Source organism: Ursus americanus, chromosome 4, assembly GCF_024610735.1.
Source record: "Ursus americanus isolate L20-20 chromosome 4, mUrsAme1.1.p, whole genome shotgun sequence".
Classification (NCBI taxonomy): Eukaryota; Metazoa; Chordata; class Mammalia; order Carnivora; family Ursidae; genus Ursus; species Ursus americanus.
The window spans coordinates 34,432,383-34,455,888 of NC_142130.1; the positions used below are offsets into that span (position 1 = coordinate 34,432,383).

At 53.1% G+C, this 23,506-nt stretch overlaps 1 protein-coding gene across 3 annotated transcripts in view; it reads left to right on the forward strand.

Annotated features, from left to right (window-relative positions):
• The window catches only part of MYLK (myosin light chain kinase), a 199,906-nt gene that overhangs the window by 157,083 nt on the left and 19,317 nt on the right, over positions 1 to 23,506 (forward strand). For all 3 annotated transcript variants that reach the window (XM_045812534.2, XM_045812532.2, XM_045812533.2), the window contains exons 22-27: positions 2,262 to 2,564; positions 10,406 to 10,438; positions 10,536 to 10,629; positions 11,911 to 12,114; positions 17,731 to 17,948; positions 19,956 to 20,079. In XM_045812534.2, coding sequence (XP_045668490.2) covers positions 2,262 to 2,564; positions 10,406 to 10,438; positions 10,536 to 10,629; positions 11,911 to 12,114; positions 17,731 to 17,948; positions 19,956 to 20,079 — 976 coding nt within the window. The remainder of the gene's footprint in view (positions 1 to 2,261; positions 2,565 to 10,405; positions 10,439 to 10,535; positions 10,630 to 11,910; positions 12,115 to 17,730; positions 17,949 to 19,955; positions 20,080 to 23,506) is intronic.

A 23,506-nucleotide genomic window follows, 5' to 3' on the forward strand; every position in this document is an offset into this window, starting at 1 on the left:
TCAGTCCCTGGCTGATGCAGCCTCTATGTGAGGCTCTTGTCAGTTGAAGAGAACAGAAAGCACCAGGCACAAGCCCATGGCCCTAAGGTCAGGCACGGGGGTGGGCGCTTCCAGTCCCCTAGACTTCAGACTTGAGCCTTGTCCGAACTCCTTAATTTGGAACCAAATGCCCTGAAAGCATTGTAGCTTCTCTTGGGATAAAGTCCCCCTCCCCAAATTTTGCATCTTCTCTTGTGCTGCAGGGGGCGACATATATCCTATGTCAGTCTTTCTGACCCTTTCAGCCAAGAGACATCTGGAACAGGGTAGGGTACAAATAGTACCTCTTTTGCAATGCCCATTTCTCAACCTTTGCTTCACCAACACAGAGGGGAGAAAATCAGTCAGTGGAGTGTATCTACATTTGTCGCATAAACCTACAAACCTACATGACTCGAAACGTGTCCAACGAGACACTTCCCAGGCAGTTTTTTTTCGGGGGAAGCAGTGAGTCTGTCTTTCATCCCTCTTTGGGCTTTTTTAACTTCCTTAGCCGGGTCTTGAGAGGACTTGAAGCACTTGCCTCTACAAGAGTTGAGAGTAATAAACATCTTAGCCAACACCAGAAATATTTCTAAGAAGACCAATACATCTTTCAGAACAAATAGTTTTTCTAAGAGAACACTTTAAACAACCAGTGAAAGTGGTTCCCTCACAGGAGGTCTCCAGAGTGACTGCAAGTGGCGGGGAGTAGCTCTGTCACAATCCCAGAGCCACTCCACGCAGGGCCCAGGCTGGGCCGTCTCTGGGCAAGGCATCCTCAGCCGAGATGGGGAAGCCGCGGGGCCTGGGGGAGGGGCGAGAATGGACACGTATATGTGTACGTGTGTGTGTATACACGTACACATGCCAACAGAATGTTTTTTTCTCCCCTGTATGCACAAAGTCATTTGCAAGAATTCTCTTTGGCTTTCCCACCTTGTTGAAGGAGGGAGAGTAGAAGTGCAGTACTTTCCCTGGGTTTGCTGCCTTGGGTGTTTACAAAACTCCTACAAGGTAGATAACGTATTAGCACAATTGTCCAAATAAAAAAGATGAACTGGAAGTTTGGAAACTTGGAAGTTAAGGAATTTGCTCGAGGTCACATAGCTTATAAAATGACAGAGCATGGAAAGCATGGTTTTAATTGCTGGTTTGGGGAACTCTACACCTCAGACTGCCTTGTGGGGGGGGGCTGGGAGATGGGGGTTACCGAATACTGGTATCTGTAGCTTAATCAACCACCTATAAAAGTGAAATCTAAAAAACAGGAGAATTTTGTTCAAAGGAGCGACCATCAAAATCAGCAAAACTCGATCGCCTCCCTAAAGTATAGGCTGGCGTGATTTGCCTTGACGCTGGCTGCGTTACTGGCCTGAACGGGAAGGCAGCCAGCCAAAGGGGCTGCTTCTTGCTCGTGTCCTCTGCTCATTTTCCAGCCCTTAGTCAGGCATGGTTGTGATTTGCTACTGCAGTTTGCTTTCGAAACTGTTTCTCGTTTTATCCTGGTCCTATGAGGATAAAAGAGAGAGGGTAGAAGTAACGTTTTACATGTTATAAAGTAAGAAATAAACTCCTACAATAGTGATAGCAATGTCTATACACACCAGCCACTTTTCCAGGAACTCTCACAACAGCCTTGTGGTCCAATTGCTATTATTATCCACATGGCTTACAGACAAGGAAACTGAGGCACAGAGAGGTTAACAAGTAGTGAATGGAGACAGAGCCGTGTTCAAACCCAGATCTGTCTGACTTCAGAGCTCACTGTGCTGTTCTGCCTGTCCATGGGCAGGCGTTTCCCGAGTCCCAGAGAAAGTGGAGACTGACCCTCATTATGTCACAGGCCACTGACCTAGGGCCTGACAGACACACATGCACACATTAAATTCTCTCTCAAAACATATTTTTGATGGGAAGCAGTCCACGCCTTCTGGGCAGCTTCCTAGATCTGTTTACTCAGAGAAATATGTTTAGGACTGAGGCAAAGTACAGGAAATCATGACTTGTAGGTTGGAAAACTAGCCAAAAAAAGAGGGTTTTTTTCGAGCAAATAGGTACTTGTGGAGCTTTCTGTGTCAGTGTGTTTGTGCTTAGTGTGACCATGGTGAGGAGACGAGAGCCAGGACCAGGGGTGTCAGCTCAGGTTCTCTGGGCTTCTCCTCCAAGACAACGCTAATTCAGAAACGTTCTTTCCCTGCAATTCTGAAGACGTGGGTGATGTTGTGCTTCTCTGTCCCCAGACAAGCCAGACCCCCCAGCCGGCACGCCTTGCGCCTCTGACATCCGGAGTTCCTCGTTGACCCTGTCCTGGTATGGCTCCTCCTATGATGGTGGCAGTGCTGTGCAGTCCTACAGCGTTGAGATCTGGGACTCGGTGGACAAAACGTGGAAGGAACTAGCCACGTGCCGCAGCACCTCTTTTAACGTCCAGGACCTGCTGTCTGACCGAGAGTATAAGTTCCGTGTGCGCGCAATCAACGTGTATGGAACCAGTGAGCCGAGCCAGGAGTCTGAACTCACAGCAGTGGGAGAGAAACCGGAGGGTAGGCTGCCTTCAGTTTATCACTGGCTTGAAATATGTGTGCATGGCTTACCTTGTGTATGTAGAAACCTGTACTGAGAGGGGTACTGAGGACTGAGAAGACGTCAGTGATGGTTGGCAGAGTCTTTAGGGATCTTGATTTCCAGGGTGGTGATGCCGATCCTTACTTTAAAAGAAGTACCCATGACCTTTCCAAAGACATTGAACCAGCAATTTTGGTACACTGCCACCAGGGGGCGGTGGTGTGTTAATCAGGAGCGCAGTCCTGGAAAGCAGGAGCTGGAGTGGACCTAAGTTTCAGTGTCCCCCTGCACCCACCTCCCTCCTTCTCTTGCACTCCTATCTCACTGTCTACTCGGTGTCAAGTTCTTGGGACACAAAGACAGATTAGACAACGGGCTTAAATCTAACTAGAAGGACAGCCATGTAGACAGTAACTATAATGAGATGGGATATATGCATTTATAGTGGTGTAAACGGAGGAGGAGACACAGCAGAAAGCATGAATAAGTTTGCCATGAAGGTGGAGGAAGGCTTCCTAGAGGAGGTGACACTTATGTGGAGTCTTGGAAAAAGGAATGGGCTTCCAAGAGGCGGGGAAGATAAGGAGAGGAAGCAGCATGAGCGAAGGTGCAAAGTGATGGAAATGCATGGCATTTTGAGAAGCTTGTGTGTGGCCAGGGCATATGCTGTGTGAGACAGAACAGGAGGAAGCAACCCTGAAGGGCAGTTTAGGTAACATGGTGAAGTTCATCAGAGATTTCCAGGCAGGGGATTGATATGATCATACCAGTTTTTTTAGAAAGAGAATTAGAGGAAGAGTGGAGCTTTGCTACCCAGAGTGTGGTCTGGACCAGCAGTCTTGGGACCCCAGCACTTGCTGGAAATGCACTCTCAGCCGCTCCACACCCCTGGTTTCTTCCAAACCCTCAGTTCCACATGCTCTGCCCCCCTGGATTCAGCTGCGTGTGACAGTTTGCGAAGCGCCCAAGTGGGGAGGGGATGGCACCGGAGTCGGTGAGATCCCGGCGGGGCCTCTGTGGTGGGGTCCGGGTGAGGGGCGGAAGGGCATGAACGAAGGCCTCAGCAGGTAGAACTGAGCATGCTCAGTGACTTTTTGGGTAGAGTTGAAGGAAAAATGAGGAGCTCAGGATGATTCCCAATCCCTGGCTGAACACAGATTTTCTGGGTTGCTTTTTTTTTTTTTTTAAATCCACTGCTTTTTTTTTTTTAAAGATTTAAAGAATTTATTTATTTGAGAGCTAGAGAATGCACATGAGAGAGAACATGAGGAGAAGGAGGGACAGAGAGAGGGAGAAGCTGGTTCCCCGCTGAGCAGGGAGCCTGACACATGGGGCTCAATCCCAGGACCCTGGGATCAGGGCCTGAGCTGAAGGCAGACGCTTAACTGACTGAGCCACCCAGGCGCCCTGAACACAAATTGAAAAGCCATTTATTATGACAGTTCTTGGTGGCTAACATATCTCAAGCACTTGCTGTAGGCTAACAGCGTGTTAAGCACTTTACATGCATCAGTTCATGCATCTAACTCAGTGAAGTAGCCGCCATTATTACCCCCATTTTACAGATAGGAGAATGAGGCTTACAGGGGTGAAGCTACTTGCCCAAGATCTCAGAGCATGTAATGTACGTGGCAAGCTATCTGACCTGAAGCCTGTACTCCTTTGGGACCTGCCTCCCAGGGACTTGGAGGTTAGGCAGCGGGAAGTCCCACAGAAGACACACATTCTGGTCTCAGTCCTGTGTAATTGTGGTGACCAAGGGCTACCCAAGCGTCTTCAGACTACTGACCAATTGATCTAGAACTCAGGAGAAGGTTTAGGTTAGAGCTACAGATTTGGGAAACCTGTTTAATTGATAATTGAAGCCATGGGCATCAATGAGGTCACGAAGAGGGTGGTAGGAAAGTCAACGCAGATACACCGAAACGAAGGAGCCTGCAAGACCAGAAGGAAGGACGAGGGGGAGAGCAGAGCACCAAGAGAAGCTGGAGCCATGTTGAAGAAACACAGAAGGAGTGAGTTGCAGAGAGGGCTCAGTGAACAGCAGCCAGCACCAAATACAGAAAGAGATGAGGACTCATGGATTTAGCCCTTTGAGACGCAGTCATCTTTGAGAGCAAAGTGCAGAGCGTTTCCACAGGGTGGAAAATGGTTGCCCCAGGGTTAAGGAATAAGTGGGAGAAGGAAAGGCCAAGAGTGTGGAATATTTTTTCAGGAAGTTTGACGTGAAGAGAACCATGAATTCAAGGTGGAGAAGAGGTTGGGGGTGGGGAGGAGGGACACCAAGGGAAAGGGCACCAGGAGAGGGAGAGCTTCAGGGTGCGAGGCAGAGAGGAGAGGGGAGAGTAAAGTCTGAAATCACCACAGGGCCAGAGGCATGATGAGTACGGAATAGCCATTACGGTTTGATGCCCTTTTTTGGTGAAAAAAAATAGATATAAAATAGATACTAAAACTTGACTTTCATATTAAATGAGGGCTCCACAAAGAAATTGGAGGATGCCAGTGGAAAACACACCAGATTTACAATGTTGTGAGTGCGGCCCTGTCTTGGGAGCCTTTATCTGGCGAGCCCTGGAACGTGGGAGGAGTGGAGGCGTGGATCCCAGCCCCAGGGACAGCCCTGCTGGGCCCCCACGCAGCTGTCCTGGACTCCCGGGCTCCTGCCCCCTAGCTGTTTACAAATGTCTGCTGGGGAAACCGGGTAACAAAACTACCATCCGCTGCCCTTTGACTCCCCTTTGAAATGAGCAGAGTGGGGAGTTGGCAGGTTAGCGTGGGGCAGTGGGGGCACCAGGAAGGGCACTCAATTATGTTTCTAGCATATTGCTTTGTTTAAGAAGAGCACTCCCCACCTCTTGAAAAGTGAGAAGGAAAGAGATAACATGGCAGTGAGAAGGTGTTCCTTATCTGGAAAGGAAAGCTTCCAGGTCCTCTATGGAGGAAACTCGGAGAAACTGCAGAGTCCCTGATAAACCCCATGCTGAGGACCGGAGGCCACGGGAGCTGTAAGGGGTGGCTCCTAGGAGGCCAGGACAGCAGCTCCCGGGGCTGCAGGGGGAGTCTGTGGGGACCAGGGGCTAGGACCACTGGGCTTTGGGCAGGTGGCCTTTCCCTTCCTCCCTGCGGCCAAGCCAGAGCCCAGCTGCGGTCCTCAGACTCCCCTCCTAGGGCCGGGCCGCTCCTGGCTGGGAGCAAACGAAAGGAAATGCAAAAATAGCCTACAAGCCAAGGAGGGCTCCAGGCCACCCAGGGCTTCCAGACTGGATGCTGCTCCCACCTCCAGGCCCAGCTGGACTACCGGGGAGGAGGGAAGGGCAGAAGAGTTGTTGAGCATGGGGCCTGAGGGGCAGAGGATGGAGGGGGTAGGAGGGTGGGTGGAGGGAGGTGGGGGTTCCAAGTGAAGCCCCCTGTGGACTGGTCAGATGCTTGTTAGTTATAACCTGAGGAGGTCATCTGTCTCTACTTTAAAAGGGAAATGGCTCGCTGAGAAGTGGGGCGTGTATGCACGCATGTGTGAACTGCACGTGTGCACGCATGCGTGTGCGTGTAGAGGAGGGGTGAGAGGGGGCTTATGGTGGCCCCGCTCTGTGGAGCCAGTGGTCTGTGGTGGTCATCAACACGCCAGTGCCAAAGAACCCTCCCTCCCTCCCATTAGCCCAGCTGATGTCGGCTCCCCACTGCCACCGGTACCCCTCCTGCCTGAGCCTTAGCAACCTGGGTTTTCCGCTTCATCCTGACCTCCCCATTCTGTCCCTGCTAAGCACCCTGACCCTCCCCCTACATTCATTCCCCCAGTGTATCCTGCGCCCCTCCTGTGTTCTGGCACTGTTCCGGGTGGTACGGGACAAAGCACGGGTGTTCTCACCCTGCGTCTTTGGCCTCCTTATGCCAGAGCCACCCCTCACGCTAGAATCCCTAACCCAGCTAGCTCCCCTCCCGGTCTCCCCAAACCTGGGTAAACAGAGCCACTGCCCCAATACACCCATCTCTCCCTTCCCAGCCAGGCCAGCATCTCTGCCGCAACCTACCCCTGCTCAGACTCTGCAGTCCACTCCATCCTTGCTCCTAATCCTAACTTGTTCTAGAATACATAGTTGTGAGCAAAACAGCTGGGAGAAAGGCTTCTTGCAGAGTTAGGGCTTCCTCACAAGCCTGAGGGCAGTTAGAGATGTGGGGCCCCAGGGCTAGAGATCAGCCTCCTGGGGCTGCTCACCCTGGCCAGGGCTACAGCCTCTCTGGGGCTGGGGTGCCCTCTAGTGCCCACTGGGCATGCGACAGTCCTGCGCCGCGGAGAGCTCCGTCCAGGGGGCTGCCTAAGGCGTGTCACGTGAGGGTCCCAAGGGCTCAGCTGGTCCTGTTTGCAGCACTACTTACCTGCTTGCAGAAATAGTTTAGAAGCACCGTCCGAGCAGTTCTTGTACTTAGCTCGTGGATGTCCTAGCTCTTTCTGAGTAGAAGGTTTTTGAAATGTCTTGTCGAAGTCCCTCCTGCTGTACTTCAGCTCCTTCTGTGGTGGAAAGATGGAAACCAAGTCGTCACCCCTCCCATTACTACTGCCCTTTATCCTTGAGGGCGTGGCTGACCCAACTGTGGCCTTTCCCCAGCTCCTGCCCTGCCCCTCTCCTGGTGGCTACATCCCCTCCAAGCAGAACGGAGGCCACACGACAAGGAAAAGGAAGAAGGGAAACCTCTCAGCCTGGAGTCTTGGTCTGTTTCAAACAGAAGAAAAGTCGTGGGGAACAGTGAGCTAGAAAGAGGGCTGTGACTTCCCTGAGAATGATCTCAGTCCCCACAACCGTAGCATCAGGAGAACCTTCTGCACCTTAATTGCCAAGGGAGATAGGCAGAGGTGAGGGCTGGATGCAGAGTGTGCAGTGAGAGCCGAGCAGGAGGCCAGCTCTGTAACTTCTAACTGGTGTGCAGTGAGTGGGAGAGACCAGTTCTAGAACTGCATGCCTCCTACAGGGCTGCCTGCAAAATGCCCCGGGTGCCAGGCCATTGGACGGCCCATGGCTGGTACCCCCTCACTAGGGAAATCCAGACAGTTCCTCCTAAAGATACCAGGCCTAGAGAGCCTGCCTTCTTTCTCTCTCGTCCCGCTGCTCATTGCACACCAAGATGAGTGGCATGGGAACAAAAAGAAAAGGGGACGCCTCATCGGGTGAACCCTCTCTCAAATGGGGGCACCGTGGGCCAGGACGCTGGGCCTCCCCCACAGTAAAGGTTGCTATTGTTGCTAGTATTTTGTCTCCAGGGCCCAGCCAGTGACAGCATCCTTTGTGACGGACTTGAGCCCCTTGCTTCCCCTAAAGCCCCGTCTGAAGGGCCGTTGTCAAAACTGCCCTACACACCTGCTGACCCCATCTGTCGTTCTCATGGTGCGCCTTCAGACGCGAGTTCCGTACCCCTCCAGCCGTCCTCCTGCGTGAGGCATACACGAGATCGTTCTCTCACGTTGCGGCATGGATTAGTTGATAAAGGTCTAACCTTCATCTCACCCTTAGCCGTTGCGATTGTTAGAAAGCCGTATCTGGGGTGCCTGGGTGTCTCATTCAGTTGGGCGTCCGACTCTTGATTTCGGCTCAGGTCTTGATCTCAGGGTCCTGAGGTCAAGCCCCACGTGGGGTTCTGTGCTGATCGTGGGGCCTGCTTGAGATTCTCTCTCTCCCTGTCCCCTGCCTCCCCTCTAAAACAACAACAAAATCTCTGCTTCAGGCTTTTCCCCCAGCCAGAGAGGCCCGACTGTCTGCTCACCCTCACATGCAGCTCTTCCTTTCGGTGGCTTTCCATACCCCAGCAGCCCTGCTGCCACTCTCTAAGTGCCTGCGGCCCTCGTTCCAGCCGCGGATGACCCCGGGCTCTGCTGAGGGCAGAGAAATAATACTTGTTTGTGGCCAGGGCACATCCCTACCCCCACCATGGCAGCATTCTGTTGGCCTACTGGCTGGGAACTAGGTTTCCACGCTTGGGTTCTAACTAGATGTCCTAGAGCCTGTTACCCCAAAAGGTTGAATAATTAATGTCCCCCTGAAATGTGACTCCATTGCTGCCTTCCAGGTGTTGCTCCCAGCGGCATTCTCATGATCTGTGAATTGGCAAGGTCACTCTGCACTCTGAAGCGTGTGATTTAGAAGAGTTGGTCGGTTAGGCTCATGTCCTGGCGCTCTCGGTGAAACCCTACCCCTAATCAGAGAATTCCCGTCTCTCTTACCCTTTTTATTGTTCCAGGGCCTTTGCCTTCCTGTGACAAAATATTCCGCCCCATCCCACTTATGTTTGTTTTTCGTTTCCTCAACAGCATTTTAAGGACTCTAAACACGGGGCGCCTGGGTGGCTCAGTCCGTTAAGCTCAGGGTCCTGGGATCCCTGAGTCAGGCTCCCTGGGCAGCGGGGAGTCTGCTTCTCCCTCTCCCTCTGCCCTCCGCCCTGCTCGTGCTCTCTCTCAAATAAATAAAATCTTTAAAAAAAAAAAAAAAAGGACTCTAAACAAATTGCAGCCTCTCTTGCTCCTTGGAGATTCATCCATGTGCTGTCCCTTGTTACACCCTTTCCCCCAAGTCTTATTCTCTCTCTCTCTCTCTCTCTCTCACACACACACACACACACACGCACGCGCGCGTGCGCCCTTGTAAAATCTCTGTCCTCTCTCGCTGACTTCTCTCGTGTCTTTGTTCCATCTCCTCAGAAGACCTGCCTGTCTCCATCTGTCAGGGGAACACAGCCCACGTCATGACTGAGGAGCACAAAGCACATCCCAAAGCATGGCATCTAGAGCTGGCCAAGGACACTAGAAATCACCTACAAATACAGCTCCCTCTTGTTACCGATGAGGAAACTGGGACCCAGAAAGGAAAGGCATTCAGCCAGGGTCCAGAAGCCATAGTGGCTCCATAGGGACAAAGCTATGTGCAGGCAAGGAAAGCCTGGAGCTCTGACGTGGCTGCGTTCTGATGGACCCTGCCTGTCCCCTCATGCCCCTCAGCCCCCCGTTCACTTCTGACACATCCTTGTGAGCAGCCGGCGCGGGCGGCTAGGCCCCTTTCTTGCCATACCTCTTAAACACCTGCCACTTTCGCCGTGTAGCCTCACCCACCTCCCTGCTGTGTTCCAGCATTTCCCTTAAGACACCACTCAAGGACTACTTCTTCCCAGAATCACTGCTCTGACTTACAGTTGCCCTGTTTTGTATCAACATCCTGCTTTGTATATCCAGCTCGTACTGTGATGTCGCGAGCTTGACGACAGAGCACCTGCAGTGCAGATTTCAAGTATACGTAGTTCTGCCCGCCCCCCCCCACCGCTAACTGTGAGCTCCGAGAAAGGAGAGATCATGCCTTCTGTGTGTTCTGTCTTATACCCACAATAACTGGTAAGATACCTGGTACGTGGCTGGAATTCCACGTACGGTTATCTAATCAAATGGATAAACAGATTTGATACTAGGAGCAAGGCAAGCTGCTGACTTTCGCGCTGGAGCAGAAAGGGGCTGTCCCAGTTGTGGGTAGGTTCTGAAAGTCGGAGGGCCTGGAAGCGCTGTTAGGAAGTGTATGTCTAGGGGATTGTGAGGTTGCAGAGGAAAGGAGGAGGTGAGAGCTGGTGGAGAAGCTGCTGGTAGGGCAAGGAGGGCCTGCCGGTGTATCCAGGGCTCTGTTGCACTGTAGACTGACCCACCCAGTGGCCATTCCCAGCGCTCTGGGCTTCGTGGTCTTGGACCTGGGAAAGCTGAGGTCTGATGAGGCCCCCAGCACGTTTTGTTCTCGATGGGCCTTCACTACTAATCGCTGTGTCCTCTGTGTCCCTCCTTGTCTCCCCCCAGAGCCAAAGGACGAAGTGGAAGTGTCAGATGATGGTGAGTGCTGGCCACCTGTCCTCAGGTACACTCGAGGGGCGGAGGGGGGCGAGAGAGGAATCTGATGGCTCACACTCACCCCACCCCCACCCTGCAGATGAGAAGGAACCTGAGATCGACTACCGGACGGTGACCGTCAACACTGAACAGAAAGTGTCTGACTTCTATGATATCGAAGAGAGACTAGGCTCGTAAGTGGAATGGGAAGCATCTTTCAGGCCCCAGGGTTGGGGTGGCACAGATCCCATCATTAAATTCCATGACTTGTCTTCCCATCTTTTCCTGGCCTTTGCCAACTTCCCACGCCGAGACCCCCTGCAGAAAGAGGAGGTGCGGACCCAGTCAGGACCCCACAAGGGCATCCCCACGCAGGGCCCTCTTAGTTGCTGCTGGCGCAGCTGGCTCCGCTCCGCGAGAGTCTCGAGCAAGCCCCTCTGTCCTGTGCCTTCCCCTGCACGGGCTCACAAGGCCCTGGGGCCTGGGGCGGACTGTCCGAGGCTGCCTTCTGTGTCACCAGCAGGAGGCAGTCAAGCCTGGTCCATCTCACTGTTGGGCGATTGTAGCTTTAGTGCATCCGTAAAGCCCACCGCCTTGAAAGGCACAGCTGCTCACCACTGCTCACTTTATGAACCTGGTCCACACCGTTTGCTCTATTTCTCCCCTGGAGTGCGGACACCCCAACCCTGAGCCCTCGTCGGCCACACCATCCCCTCCTGCGGCAGCCCCAGGGCTGTGTGTCTCCTACCAACTATCCCTGGAGGAGCACAGTGGAGGCCAAGGGGATGGGGCTTGGGTTTGATTTCCACTGGGTTTCTGGGAAATAAAGGAGTGACACCAGCCGCATCAGAGTCACATACAAGGGGCCTCCACTGCCCCCTGGAGCTGGGTCAGGGGAACACCACACTCCCCTCTCCCTCCAGCGGGGGGACAGCGGGGGCCTTCCTGGGCTGTCTCTGGGGGACCCGTGCTGGACACTGAAGCAGAAGGAAGGCAGCCACTCAGAAATTCTCCGTAGTGGGGAGGACTTCCTCCACCCGACGTCATGGGTCTGTCTGCGGCGAAGGAGAGCGAAGTCCATCCGCCAAGACGGAGGCCTCAGCTCCAGGAAATGACAGCCTTGACCGAGTAGCGAGCCTGGGCGGTGACTGGGCAGGGCTGTGGGCCGGGCACGGGCCAAGGTGGCCAGGTGAGGGACCGCAGGGTTGTCTGTGTTAGAAGTGCACCTCATGATCGAGAGCAGGGCTGGCAAAGTTGTCAGTAAAGGGCCGGATGATGGAGAGCTGAGGTTTCGGTGGAGCACAAAAGCGGCCATGGGCGATATGCACACACATGGGCGCGGCTGCGTTCCAGTAACATTGTATTTATAAAAAGAGGTGGGCTAGATTTCTCCGGTAGGCCATCACTTGTCAGCCCCAATTTAGTGGAAAGCTTGGCTAAATTTGCCTTTTCTCTCCTCATCCTTTCATTCGCAGTGGGAAATTTGGACAGGTCTTTCGACTTGTAGAAAAGAAAACTGGAAAAATCTGGGCAGGGAAGTTCTTCAAGGCGTATTCCGCCAAAGAGAAGGAGAATATCCGGCAGGAGATCAGCATAATGAACTGCCTCCACCACCCCAAGCTGGTCCAGTGTGTGGATGCCTTCGAAGAAAAGGCCAACATCGTCATGGTCCTGGAGATGTGAGTTTGCTGTGGGTCCGGGAGCCCCCCGCGCGTCTTCCCCACTGTCCACAGCCAAGCCCCTCTGCCCCAAGATGGGGAGCACTGCAGGTAGGGCTGCGGCAAGCAGGAGCCTCCCCAGCCCCGGTGGCCAGGCGGTGCTCCCTCAGAACGGCAGATCTGTACGCAGGAGTGGCCCTCACCCACTGACCCCCAGCCCACTGCAGCCCCTTGCTCGTTTCCATAACGGACTGGCAGATCTTTGAGGACCCCTGCCCCCCTTTCACCCCCACCTCCCTGTGAAAGTGCGAAGGTTAGCCCTAGGCTCCTGGGCTGCGTTCAGGGGCATCGACTTACAGGTGGCTTTGGAGGAGAAGGGGAGGAACAGAGCAACTTCCTGAATGGCCTTCCAAAGAAGAGGGGCCCAGGGCTGGGGGCTTGGGATGTGGGGGTGTAAGCCTTGCTGCTGTCTCGTGCTGTGCTCCACAGGCCCCCATCCCATGCTTGTTTGTACTTTGACTTCCCACCAGAGGGTAGTACTCTCTGGGCTGGCTTGTCCGTGCGCAGGGGCATGGATCAGGTGACCTTCAGCCAAGGCTTTCCTCCACTTGCCTGGCCCCCAAGCCGCGGGCGTGCACGCACGCGCACACATACACCGAGGCACGCGTGCACACACACACACACATGCACAGACTGCCCTCAGTAAGCCAGGCGTCCTCTGCAGAGGGCTCTGTGTCTTTCTGTTTTCTTTCCTGTTCCTCATCAGAACTTTTTTCAGTGGGGTACAGTCACACCAAAAAATGTAAGAACATACACAATAAACAGTTCCATTCCAACCCGTCCCTCGTCTACCCTGTTCTACCGCCACCGCTGACACCAGTAACCGTTTTTATTGGTTTTGTTTGTATCCTTCCAAAGTTTCGTTATGAAAATACAAGCATATATGACTTTTTAAAAAAATACTTCCCACCTCTTAACACCAAGGTTCCTCATATCCACTCTTCTGTATTTTTGCTCCTCCGTCCAGCAGTTCATCGTGGTGTGAGGGGCTCTGAACGTTTCAGTGGCTGGTGCGCTCCCTCATTGGCCCTGCTCCGTGGGATTTGCTGGCATGCACAAACCAGTTTCCTGGAGCCGTCTTCCTTTGATAGGGGTTGCAGGGTTTCCAGGCCTTTGCTTTTCCAAACGAGCGGGGTTTGTAACCTTGTTCGTACATCTCCTCACTCACGCCTGTGCACATCTGTAGGACACGTTCCCGAAGTGTGGCTGTGCTGGGTCGAAGGGTGCATGCATTCGAAATGTTCAGAAATCTTGTGAAACTGCCTTCGGCACCCTTGCATGGCTCGTCCTGAGCTTCAGGGAGCTTAGTCCTTTGGAGAAGATTCTCTCAACACCTTCCTTCCTAGGGAAGGTGAGGCCAGTGAGGCCTCCCCAGGCTTGAGGTGTGATTTTCTCCCCTCCCTCTGTGATCGCTTTGGTGTGTTTCTTTCCAGTTTACATACATCTGGAAAAGCTAGGATGGGTTAAAAGCACAGACTTAGAGTGCAAAGTGAGTCTGCTAAGTCCTCCGTCAGTCCCAGCTCTTCCTCTTACTTGTCGTGTGGCCTTGAACGAGCTACTCAGTTTTGCCAGTCCTTGGTGTTATTATCGGTAAAAGGAGGATATAAGCTGCCTCATGAATAATGTGGGGATTAAATGGAATCACGTATTCGGGCATAATGCTCTATAATTGGGACTTACGCTTATTCGTATGATACATTGACTTTTTCTGTGTCGTGGTCTTGTTCCCACTGAAAATGATTCGGTGAGCATTTTAACACACAACTGAGTGTTGTGGAACAAAAATCCTCCTATTCAGGAAACCTGGAGTCAGGTCCTATTACTGCTGAGCTGTGATTCTGTAATTATTAAATCCTTCCAACGAAGAGACATACTTGGATTAGACTCCCTTTTTGGTTCTAAAATTCGACAATTCTGTGGTACTGTAAGCTATTCAAAGAAAATCTGCATTCATATCTTAGAATCTGTTTTCGGCCCCAATTTGAGCTTACCTCCCCACTTCCAGTAAAGAGCAGCCCGTGTCTATGGCCTTACTGATCACACCCTCACGATAGCCCTGTGGTCTCAGCGCTTCACATTTATTCTAGAACAGGTTGCTTGGTCCAGGCAGTGTGGGCGTGTGGGGACATGTGAAGAAATGTCTTATGTTTAGAAGTTAAGCCTTGGGCAAGTTTGGGAGAGGGTGCGGGGACGGGGGAGGAGGCAGCCAAGCCTGGGTAAGGCTGGGCAGTAGCACCAGTGGGCAGAACACCATACTTAGCGTGGAATTGGGAGTTGGCAAGCTGGATGGAAAATGTTGAGAGAACACGTAAGAAGACTTCAGCTGGCCTGGCTTTCCTCCCTCCTCCCCACGCCTCCCCTGTGGGCAGGAGCGAGTCTGACAGGCATAGATGCCAGACAATTCTTCTGCACTTGGGGTAAGGAGCGTGCCCCGTGATAGGAGCTCAACCAAAGAAGTGGGAGCACATTCACTCTTCATCTGTACTTCCCTTCCAGCTTAAACAAACTTGGCCTCGACAGGGCAAAGGCTGGCGTTTAGTGGTACAACTTGCCATTCCCCTTGTTTGATTGAGAGACTGAGATTAAGAGAAGGACAAGGTCTGGTGATGTAGAAAAATGAAAATGTCTTCCAGGGTCCCCTCCTTCAGTTCAGTGAGACATCAGAAGCAATAGGTGTCTTCACCCTTTCTGACCTCTGATGATGGGACAAGCCATAAGCCCCATTTTATAGCAGTGTTGCCCAGACACAAAGGTTCCCTCGGGCTCCTGGCCTGAAATCTCGGCTTGTCCTTTGGGAGCGCTCAGGCCCTTCCAAGTGGTGGTGGGACCCTCAGCACTGAAGCAGTATGATTTAGACTGGGTCATCCACTGCCCATCTCACTTTCGTGCTGCCACTGGCAAAATTTATCAAAGAATATCCAGCTGGCTGCCAGGAGACAAGGAGTAGAGCATCTGGGTATGGAGTCTGCTGAAACACCGTATCTTCTGGCTGCCAGTGAGGGTTGGCCAAGGTCTACACTTGGGGGGATGAATTTGATCCCTTGGGATTAGGTAGCCTTGCTAGTTGGTATTCACTCACTCACTCACTCACTTACTCACTGTTCATTTATTAAGTATACATTTCCTGTGGCCCAATCTTGGCCCTTGGCATGAGCCCATCTCTGTGGATGGCAGCTTCTTTCCACCCATAGTCTTGAGTATTTTGAAGAGAAACCTATATAGAACCATTAATCCTGTTTATGTAACCCTTTCCATCCTAGGAATGGACCACAGGAGCAGCTTTCAAAGTACATTAAATAGATTTGAATAGATTTGAACCTATTTAAACTTATAGTGAATGGGTTGCTTCTAGAAAGGGAGTAGTAATTACCTCCATGGCTCGGATTTCTGCAACTCGTTACCTCAGGCATTCCCAAGAGCACTGCAAATAATGGTTGCTTGCTTTTCCAGAATATTTTACATTTAAAAGCATACATTTTGGGGCACCTTGTCAGTTCCAGATATTGCCAGGTGTAAATAAATAAAAGTTTAGAGATGAGCCAGACCTTTTCCACACATGTTCATAAACAACTTTAAGCCAAGGCAGATCTGATACAAAAAGTACAGACAAAACTGTGGAAACCCAGAGATGGAAAGATCATTTCCTCTGGGGAATTCAGGAGTAATTTCTCAGAGGAATTTCTCAGTGAATTTCAGCTGTCCTCCCAGGGATGGCCCCTGTGTAAACCAGTATTTCCCAAGCTTGCCCAATCCTAAGAATGACCTGGGGTGCTTATTTAATATATGGATTCTCAGAGACCTCCCAGGATTTTCTAAATCAGAATCTGCAGGGAGAGGAGATTGAGAGTCTGTATTTTCAACAAGAGCCCCAACTGGCTCTTTAAAAAAAAAAAAAAAAAAAAAAGTAATTAACAGTATTGAGCACTTACTATGTGTCAGGCACTCTTCTAAGCACTTTGCCTGTATTAATTAACTCAGTCTGCACAGCAACCCTGTGAGGTGGTGCTGTTTTTATCTGTACCTTCCAGATGAGGACATTGAGGCACAGAGATAGTTAAGGATCGAGGGAGAGATGAGAATGGAAATTCAAGTTTGACTTTGAGCAGAGCGATAGAAATGGAGGGTTTGAGGACGGAGGCGCCACCTGCTGGCCGCCCAGGGACCTCCTGCTCTGTTGGTGCTAGAGCGTCCGTTCTAGCGCCCCCAGCGGCCACTGGCACAGACTGACCTTTCCCAGCTCAGCCCTCCCAGAGAGTGTTGGTGATGGAGGCCCATATAGGCCGTGGTGTGCTACGCCTCATACTGCGCCCCTGTCACTGACAAGATCGACCTGACTCACCACAGGTTGTGCAACAGTAATTAATATGTGCTGAACACCTACTGCATGTCAGGCATGATGCTTTACAAAAGTTCTGTCACTCCTAACAACTCCACGACGTAGGGACAGATAAGGAAAGTGGGCTCAGAGAGGTTAAGTAATTTGCCCAAGGTCACACAGCTTGTAAAAGGCAGGGGCAGGATCCACATTCAGCTCTTTCCCTTCTTCATGATGGCTCTCATTAGAAGAGAGAAGCCCCCCTCCCCCCCAAAAAAAAAGAAGAAGAGGGAAGATCTTTGGAAGAGAACGGGCCCAGAACAAAACCTGCCCAGCCTCATTCAGCTGGTGGACATATAGGCCATTGCAGAAAAGAGCTTACTGATGTCTGGATGCTATAAAAGTCACCAGGAAGATGCTTTAAACTTTCGGAGCAGGAAGGAAGGAAGGCGGGTCAGAAGGCTGGGACAGGGGAACAGAAAGGACTGTGTAACTCAGCTGGCAAGGCCACGTGTTTGCGCTGAAGGGCAATATGCCGTAGCCCCCAGGCCAGTCCTTAGTAGGAGATGCCCGCTGTGGGCCCCAGGGACGCCAGGGTCAGGATCCAAAGTCTGTCCAGGCGGGAGGATATACTACACTTCCAGCCTGGGCAAGGCAGCAGGCGAGACGAGCGAGTGCTGGCTGGCAGGAGGAACCGATCCTGTAGGCCTGGCCGGAGGAGCTAAGTGTCATGGGTTGTTACAGTTGATGAATTTTAGAAAATGTGCTGAGGCTCCTTATTATTGAAGATAGTTTTCTCTTTCTGGCTGTGTGAAACAAATGCTTATGGGTGCTGTGAGTATTTCAAACTCAGTTCTCTGTGCCTGAAAGCCGTAGCTGGGTTATAAGAACGAGCCCTTACACATCTGTAGTCGTCCGGGGAAGGAGGCTGCCTGGTGGTTACCTTTTTGCAAAGAGATTATGTCTGAATCTCTCAGCTCATGATCACCCAGAGGCTTCCCTGAGTCACCCAACAGCTTCGTGGTCACAAGCAGGGTCCCCCCCAGCAGGAAACCAGAGGCCCTCTTCGCACAGTAGAACCTGGGACCGGCATAGCAGGGCAGGGGCCCGGAACTCAGGAAGCCACAGAAGTGCCCGGCCCCTCCGACCCCGGGCTTTCCTGCCCAGCCCCCCTGCCCCTTCCCCGGCCAGCCCCTGGCCGGCCCGCCTGCCAGCCTGGGCCCCGTGGTCCTGTGCTCTGAGTGTGCCTTGTGCCCTTGCAGCGTGTCGGGCGGCGAGCTGTTCGAGCGCATCATCGACGAGGACTTCGAGCTGACGGAGCGGGAGTGCATCCAGTACATGAGGCAGATATCAGAGGGGGTGCAGTTCATCCACAAGCAGGGCATCGTGCACCTGGACCTCAAGCCCGAGAACATCATGTGTGTCAACAAGACCGGCACCAGAATCAAGCTCATCGACTTCGGGCTGGCCAGAAAGCTGGGTAAGGCCTCCCACCCGTCCTGGACTCACCCACATACCGTGGCTGTTCGTGTTACACACCCTGGGCATTGGAGAGAACGCCCTGGATTGGAGTTAAAATCAGAGACCGTGGGGGCTGCTGAGGCTCACGTCCTGCCCCGGCCACCCACTAGACTTGACTTCGAGTCTCTATCCCTTATCTGTAAAATGGGATAATAGTAGCCTTCGAGCTGTTGTGGGGGGTGAGGTCAGGGGGTCCGGTGCGTTAAGGCAGGTTAGGTGGTGCGAGCAGAGGCTGGTGCATGGTAAGCGCTCTGTAGGTGTTCGCTGTCTGTTATCGTTGTCAGTGTCCCCTCTTGTCGCTTCCACTCGGGGCCTGCGGCAGCAGCCCATTTTGGTGCTGGCGCTTGCTCCCAGTAGCATCCTACGCGGCAGTGTCCGGAGCCCTTTCACATACTTTCCTTGGGTTCTCACAGCAGCCCTGTGAGAGTGGCAGGGCAGATTTTCTGAGCCCTGGTTTATAGGCCAGGAAACGGTAGCTTTGCCCATTAGGTCCCACCACGAGCCAGGAGAGGGGCTGGGGCTGAACAAGGACCCCAGACCTAGTTAGGATTCCCTGAAGCCCCTCTGCTATTCCTACACCAGGTGGGGGGGAATGCGGGAGGGGGAGGGGCCTTCGTACCCAGCCCTGAAGCCGTCTTGGTCTGTGACCGTCTGCCTCACACCCTGCCCACGTGCCACCTGCCTGCGTCACCCTTTGATGTCTCAGTAACTGATGAGACAGCCTCACCCTGTACCCTCTGACCACTGCCCTGTCAACAAGGAGCTGAGGTCTGGCGCCAACTGGCCTCTCACCGCCCTGGGGACACTTAGTGCCAGGGAGCCCCATTGCAAAGAGGACACTGAGGGAGTGAGGTTCTGCCAGGCTCTGACTTGCCTGGGACTCGGCGCCCCGATGCCGGGCTCAGGAGCCTGCTTGGCCCCACCTGCTGAAGAGGTGGTGTGGGGGCAAGAGCTGCTGTGCGAGGCCTGCCTTCAGAACCACTCAGAGTTTGAACAAATAGGGCAGCACTGGCCTCAGGAGCTGGCAGCATCAGAGCCCCAGCGACACAACGTGCAGGTCCCGTGGTGAGAGAGATGCGGGCATAGTAGTGTCTCCTGCGGCCCTGAGAACTGGGAAGGGCTAACGTGTAAGCAGGGAGGGTTCAGGTTGGAGTGGAGCAGAGTTTTCACGCCTGAAGGCTGTTCGGTGGTCTGTCTTCGAACATTGGCTGTGGGCTCTGTAGTGACACAAGAGCAGGTGTGGCCCACAGGCCACACGTATGCCACCCCCCACCGTGGACGAGATCCTCTAGGAGCTGGTACCTATGAACATCCTACTGGGCATCTCTGGTCCCTTAAGGCTCAGTGACAGCAGCCTGGGGTTAAGGTCTTTCCTGGCTATCCTCCCGGCAGCTCCTGGGAAGACAGACAAGTGGGGGCAAAGGGACATAGCTCAGGAATGGGACCACCTGGGCTTAGGGCCTGACACCCACTGATAAAAGTGGGTAAACCACGCGACTGCCCTGAGCCTCCCTTTCTTCCTCAGGAACATGAGGGTCATACCTCCCTTAGGGTTGTTGAGAATATTACATAGAAAAGTCCTTATAAAACGGGTAGCAGGATACAGGGTACAGAGGACATAGTGAATATTAGAGATTATCGCCAAGCACAAGTCACAGTCCCTTCTTCCAGGAGCGCATGGGAAAGACAGACACATGAAAAACCGTTGGGGGCAGGGGCTTCAATGGCCTCGTCTCCCCAGCGCAGCCCAGCCCGGACACTGACTGTGCGCGCCGTCTGTCAGTTTCACTGTGCGTTGACCCACCTGTTGACAAGGAGGCCGGCTGTGTCTGTGCCGTTCTCAAGGGGAGAGCAGCCAAGGGCCAGACCGCGTCTGTGTCCCTCCCCTGCACACAGATGGCATTCACTTACCGCGGGTTGGCTCCCGAACGTTCTGGTAATGGATCCCTCTCCATCCCGGTTACAGAGAATGCAGGCTCTCTGAAGGTCCTCTTTGGCACCCCGGAGTTCGTAGCGCCTGAAGTCATCAATTATGAGCCCATCGGCTATGCCACGGACATGTGGAGTATCGGAGTCATCTGCTACATCCTGTGAGTCTCGGGGCCCGTGAGGGAGGGGCACAGAGCGCCACAGGAGGGGCCCCAGGGTGCCCTGCCACTGAAGGAGCCAGTGTGGGCTGTGGTGGAGAGCCCACCCCAGAGTCAGGAGGGCGGCAGCTCCTATCCCCATCCCACCGGCCTGCCCCACTTCTGTTTTCCCAGTGAAGTCAGCAGCCCGTGTTGCACTCATAGGGTGGCTAGTGCTGACACTGACACCCCATTCCGGGCCCTTCATTGTCCCTCATGCTGACCAGGCTGGGGTCTGTGGTCAAGAGGGTGGAATGTGGCTGGGGTCATGTAATTTACCCTCACTTGTGTAGGTGGGTCCATGGAGAAGGACGCAGGGAGCCCAGGTGCACATCTCCTGTGGGCGTCATCACTGTCTTCAGAAGACAGCACCCCATCCTCATGGCAGGGGGACCCCAGTTACCAGCCTCCTCCCTGAGCCCAGTATCTGGGCCAGTTATAAGCACTTCTGATGAGAGAGCCGTCAGCAGACAACAGAAAGCCACACAGGAATTGGAATTGGGAAATCAGGTGGACAATACGAAGCCATTTCAGTTAGTGATGCTGGAGAAGAAGAGGGGGGGCCGGGAATGCAGAGCAGCGCTCTGCGAACAGTCATATGCACCAGTCACCTTGGCTTCTCCTTAGACTGCAAGTTCTGCTTCCTAAGAATCCACGTTTCTAGCAGATTCCAGGTTGCCAGTGGTGCTGATCCAGGGACCAGCACACTTTGAGTAGCAGGCTCTAGAACACACACCGTGGTGGGGTCTCACCAAGTCAGTCTCTGAAACCCCAGGCTGCAGACGGTCCTTAGCCTCAGAGGCAGCCCCCGAGCTCCTGTGGCAACACGCAGTAACGGGGTGGCCTCCTCTGGAAGATGCAGATACGCACGCGTTCATTTTGCAGAAAATATATCTTTGTTGTTACAACGACAGGAAAACTTTAATGTTTTCATAGAAAACTTGAAGAGGACGTAAGAAGGGTTTCTTTGAGCCGGGGTCTTCAGACCCGAGTGAGAAGTGGCTCCAGGAGATCCTGCGGCACAGCCAGCTTCGGGTGCCACTGTTACAGAAGCTTGAGCAGAGATGAGTGATTTGGTGTGTGTGCGGGATGAACTGACCGAGACTGCTTCTCAAGTGCCGGGTGTCCCCCACCCCACCCGCTCCCTGGGGCCAGGAGGTTCCTTTCTTTTCCACCTGCTCAGGAGTTCAGTTCTCACTGTGGCCTATCAGGAGAGTCTCCCTCCATTACACCTGGGTAGTGGGCTCTGAACCCCAAAGAGTCCTCTTCTTCCCTGCCCGGGGTCACCCCCGCCCCCACCTCCCCAGAGCAGCAGACAAGAAGCCCCCTGGCCAGCAGCACATTTGCCTGTCTCTCCCTCCCCGAGCCCTCCCCAGGGAGAAAGGGAGCTGAGGGGTAGTGGAAGCTGCAGTGGACCTGCCTCCCTTGGTAAATAAGGAATTAGAGCAGGGCAGTGGGCCCAGCCACCCCTCCTGGGGCTGCCCCAGGCTGGGCAGTGCTCACATGGCAGCTCTGGCCCCGGGGGAGACACCAGGCACTTGAGAAACAGGCTTGCTCAGTGTGTTCTGTTCAGACCCAGCTGTCCTGTGGCCTCGCTCCATCCCTGGGTCCCTCACAGATTTTCACGTGGGCCCCCGTTTGATCCTCACCACACACTTACGAGTGAGTCGTGGCAGGGATCTGATCTTCCTTTGGCTTGGAGGTGACAGGGGCCAAGGAAGTCCACATGGCTGCCCACTTCCCACAGTCCTAGAGGGTGACCAGCCTTCCCGGTTCACCCAGGCCTGACGGGCTGCCCAGGATACAGGGCTTTCAGTACTAAAGCGGGGATAGTCTAGGGGCGCCTGGGTGGCTCAGTCAGTTAAGTGTCTGCCTTCAGTTCAGGTCATGATCCCAGGGTCCTGGGATTGAGTCCCACATCGGGCTCCTTGCTCAGCGGGGAGCCTGCTTCTCCCTCTGCCTGCCACTCCCCCTGCTTGTGCTTGCTCTCTCTCTCTCTCTGACACATAAATAAGTAAAAATCTTTAAAAAAATAAAATAAAATAAAGCAGGGATAGTCTGGGAAACTAGGACAGCTGATCTCCCTACCAGTCAGGGACTGCCCTTAAATTTTCACAGTGAACACGCCTGTGTAACCCGTACCCAGATGAAGAATCCCCGCATGGCTAGGGCCCCTGCAGCCCTCCCGAGTCCCCTCCCATTCACTGTTCCTCAGAGGTAACCATTGTCCTCATGTCTAACGTCATGCACCAGTTTTGCCTGTCCCTGAACTTTACATAAACAAAATCATACAGGAAGATGTGTCTGGCTTCCTTTGCTCAGCATTGTTCATGAGACCCATTCATGTTATTGTGTGTAGTGGTAGAGTGTTCATTCTCGGTGCTGCGTCGTATTCCACCGTGTGACCATCGTCCAGTTTACCCAGTCTACATGGATGGGTTTTTAATAGATGCCAGTTTGGGGTATTGCAAGTATTCTGTTCCATGTTGGATATATGATCTAGAACTAGAATTATTGAGCCATAAGAGCACTCTATTTTAAAATGCAAATTCTTTTAGGTGGAGGACCATAATAATTTGGATAATATGTTATATTGCTTTATTACATTACTTTTAAAGCTAAGACCAAGAAATAGGAAAGAGCTTTTTGAAATGGGGAGGAAATAATTTTGTTGAATGGGGCACCATCCTGAAGGTGTTTGCCCAGCAGGGTGCAAGGAGAGGGGAGAGGTGCTTGTGACAGGGAGGCAGGTGAGGGCCAGGCATGATGGACACAGGTCAGCTCTGCGGGGCCTCCTACAGCCCTCCAGTGTCCAGGCTCCTGCACACACCACCGCGGGCTGCTCTGCCCCCTGGGACTTTTCCTGTTGGCTCTCACAATGGGGAGAGGACTGGGAGCTCCCCTCCTGAGTGAGGGCTCCCAGCAGAGCACGTGGTACCCAAAACAAAAGTCGGAGATAGCCAGATTGCTTCCTTTCAGACCCTGCTATGCAAAATTCTAGAGCTGCTACTGGAAGTCTCCAGAAGAGGCTCTGTGGCAGTCTTCATGTACCCTCTGTGCCTCTCTTCAGAGTGAGGTTGTCTGTTTGACAGTCTTTATCAAGGCCACCTTCCACATTTGTACAAAGGAACCCCCCATCTCCTTTCTGGGGCCAGTGAGAGATGGGGAAGCCAGGGAAATAGGTAATAGCTCATTTACTGTTTAACACATAATTTGGTGAGCACCTCCTAAGCGACCAGCTCTGTCCCCATAGGTTGTTATGACTTTGTTGGAGGAACTCCTCAAACCCCTCAGGGAGATCAGGGCTGATCTTGTCCCAGCACTGGAGACCTGGCCTCGCTGCCTTCCCTGGGTTTTCCAGGCAGAGTAGAAATGCAGTGGGTGGGATTAT